At 36.6% G+C, this 3,614-nt stretch overlaps 1 protein-coding gene across 1 annotated transcript; it reads right to left on the minus strand.

Annotated features, from left to right (window-relative positions):
* Nucleotides 1–1,357: 1,357 nt before the first annotated feature.
* LOC141617701 (serine acetyltransferase 1, chloroplastic-like) lies at nucleotides 1,358–3,089 on the minus strand. The gene has a single exon (XM_074434868.1). It carries the CDS (start codon nucleotides 2,975–2,977, stop codon nucleotides 1,778–1,780), a length of 1,200 nt encoding a protein of 399 aa, XP_074290969.1. The 5' UTR covers nucleotides 2,978–3,089; the 3' UTR covers nucleotides 1,358–1,777.
* Nucleotides 3,090–3,614: the final 525 nt, after the last annotated feature.

Raw genomic sequence — 3,614 nt, forward strand, 5'->3', positions numbered from 1 at the left:
AATGTTGCTCACACACTGCCAAGCCAATCAAAAACTAACCATACATTATATTTTAGTCCTAAAGATTCATTCATGCCACTTTATTTTATCCTAGAGTCCTAGACTACTCTCAACCAGTAAATCCAACACATGACTAGAAAAAATCCAACAATGCAGATCATCCTCGACCAAGCCTCCACATAGAAAGTGGGGACGAGACAAGACGGGACGGGATTAAAAAAACAGGTAACGGAGTAACAAAAGTAGGCCCGCTAAAATTAACGGGCGTATATGGGCTAAAAGAAAAGCCCATGGGCTGGGCCGTTAGACCCGCTAAAAAATATGTTATCATTTTAGAACTTCAACTGGTCTCCCTTGTGACGGGTCACCATTTGTGGCGGATATTTTGTGAGTTAAAATAGTAATAAAATGGGTTAGTGGAGAAAGGGGACCACATGAATAGTATTGCAGAGAGAGAAAAAGTGGGTACTTTATGAGGTAAAATGGTATCCGTCACTACAGAGTGACGGATATGTGCCGTCACAAATGAGATTTTGTGTTAGAACTTTTATCTTTATAAAAGAACAAAAAAAAAATAGTAAGAAACACATTAATGTGATTATGTCAAACAGAAAGTAAATAAATAACATTCAATCCATATAATGGACACGGGAAACACTCTTGTGCTTTAGACATTTTCTTTACCAGGCCCACGGGTCAGCCCGCTACATTAGCTGGGTGGGTATGGGCAGCAGTAGTTGGCCCGCTATGATGGACACGGGCAACACTAAATAGCCCGCTGGGCAAATTTTTTAGGTTAGTCCCGAACCGTGTCCGGCCCAAGCCCGCCGATGATCAGCTCTAATATCGTAGTGCATCCTTACACAAATACGTAAACATCGTACTGATACATAATACGCGCCATGTACAGTATAGGACATCAAGATTTTAATCGAAGTTGCGATAGGCGATAAGGACCGTGTACGACACCTAAAGTTGACAAGCAATTGTGTATGGCCGTATGGGGGTTGAGAATTGAGAATTTGAGATACACAAATGCAACTTTGAGTACAATAGCAAAATTCAACAAACTTACGTAACCAATATATGGACACCAAGCAAGTAAAGTAGATCAAAACTCAACCAATTAGAACTAGTAACATGGCCCGAGTAGTATTGTAGGTATAGTACGTGTTCCGTCTGAATTACTATTGAGTATATCTCGAGTAAATGCACACAACTTTACCACATGTAAGAGGATGAAACTCGGAGTAGTATTGTATGTTTACCCGCGTATTCACTACTGAGTATATGTCGAGTAAATGTACACAACTTTAAGAGGATGAAAAAGTGAAAATCAGTAGAAGAAATAACCATAGCATCGGAGAGAAAAGCGCAAGCCTAAATTCAATTTTAACGGAAAAATGTTTTTACAAGCATTCTGTATCTAATGCTAATAGTGCAGTACATAACATTACCAAAGTACAATATGAGCTAATACTATACCAATACACATATCATAAGCCACTAACTCAACCGGGATTCTTCCAATGGCGGTACAGTTCCTACCGGGTGGTGGTTGGTGTAATTGGTTTCCGGAGGGAGAACTTGAGTTCTCCTCTTCAACAAAGCAACCCCTTTACAGTCCTACAACCCATTACCATTACAAGGCTAATCCTACAACTTTACCGCGAGAGTGACTTTATTATTACACGCGCCAGATACATAACAGTATTCCGCGGATAAAGTTAATTCTTCCCATGAGATAATCACATCAAGATTGACGTCTAACAACAATCTAAATAACATAATCAGACCATTCTTGAATATGAGAAGTATGATCCATAGTCAAGCTAGGGATTTTATCGAGCATAATCGGGTTTTGTTTACCACCAATAAGTCTAGCAGGATTACCAACAGCAGTAGTTTTAGGAGGAACATCCTTCAAAACAACAGAACCAGCACCAATTTTCGCACCGTCACCAATCTTAACATTCCCTAAAACACAAGTACCAGCACCAATCAATACACCATTTCCAATCTTAGGATGTCTATCACCACAAGTTTTACCAGTTCCACCTAAAGTCACATTATGCAAAATCGACACATTATTCCCAATTACAGCAGTCTCTCCAATAACAAGCCCGGTTGCATGATCAAGCAATATCCCTCTACCAATTCTAGCACCGGGATGAATATCGACTGCGAAAACTTCAGAAACTCGATTTTGTATCATTAAAGCTAGAATCTTTCTACCTTGAGACCACAATTTATGTGCAATTCTATGAGCTTGACAGGCTAAAAACCCTTTAAAGTTCAAGAAACAATGAACATAACTAATACAAGCAGGATCTCTTTCTCTAACTGCTCGTAAATCCGCTTTGACTTCATCGATCAATTCTTTGTTTTCAACAAGAACACCTTTGAATAAATCAAAAAGGGTATTTGCATTTAAGCTAGAAAAACTTAATTTCAAAGCTAAATGATTTGATAAAGCACTTTCTAAACATTTATGTGATAAAATTGAATTATAATAATAATTAGACAAGATGGGTTCTTGATCAACATCAGATTTAGCTTCTTCCACCATTTTTAACCATAAATCATCATTATCAAGAAATTCTTGAATAATTACCCTTGAATTATTAGGTTTTTGATGATTCTGCGAAATGGGTACACAGGAAACAAGCTCAGAAAAAGAGGGTCTGCAGTAATTTACATATTTGTAACGATGATGATGGTCAGATTGAGATAAATCTGGGTCACAAGATTTTGTGCATTCTGGTCTAGAAGTGTCAACACAAGTTGCCATTTTGGGGGAAATTAATAAGGGTTTGTGATTGATTTTGTTAGGTTTATGAGATTTGATTGGAGAAAAAATGATAGAAATCTTGGTTTTGGTTTTGTTATGGTGATTTAGATAATTTAGGGCTTGAGAAGAAAATATGAATTTGTAAGATGAATTTATATTAGTAGAGGCGTAAACTATTGGGCTCATGTCACTGATAATGTCACCCACACACACACACAATTTCTCTCTCAAATTATGTGTTATTTTATGAGTTGGGACTTGGGAGTTTTGACTTATGAGTCTCACTTCTCTTTTGGTGGATTATGTACTGATTGCTTGGGTTATCCTGATACAGTATTCATTTTACCTGTTACATACGGTTTAATTGAGTCCGATCAATTCGCGTTAGTTTATTTTTGGCACGTGATTAAGAGAAAAAAAAATGTGTTTTGAATAATTATTTATTTACATACTTTCTATTAGGCTTTGATAATTAATTCTTTATTTTAATATAATACTAAATGTAATTAGAAGGTATGGTGTTTAAGTTGGATTTAATTGAGATTATTGATAGGATGAAATGATTATTACAGACCACCAATAGGATGGATTATTGTTATAAAATAACCCTTCTTAAAAAGGCAGCTCAAAACGACCACCAAAACCTCTTGCCTACTTGCCACAAACTATCTTTTGCCTGGAACGAGCTAAGGTACCTCGTATATCGAAACTACTGATTCATATGGATAATTCTACTTGTGTCAAGCTCATATTAGAGGACCAATTAGTTAGTAATAATCTGAATTTTATTGTTAAACGGTGTCAAAACTTGCTTAAAGAGATT

Source organism: Silene latifolia, chromosome X (assembly GCF_048544455.1).
Source record: "Silene latifolia isolate original U9 population chromosome X, ASM4854445v1, whole genome shotgun sequence".
Classification (NCBI taxonomy): Eukaryota; Viridiplantae; Streptophyta; class Magnoliopsida; order Caryophyllales; family Caryophyllaceae; genus Silene; species Silene latifolia.

Excerpts from the sequence above, each read along its gene's own strand:
- LOC141617701 (XM_074434868.1), bottom strand. The coding sequence starts at position 2,977 with ATGAGCCCAATAGTTTACGCCTCTACTAATATAAATTCATCTTACAAA.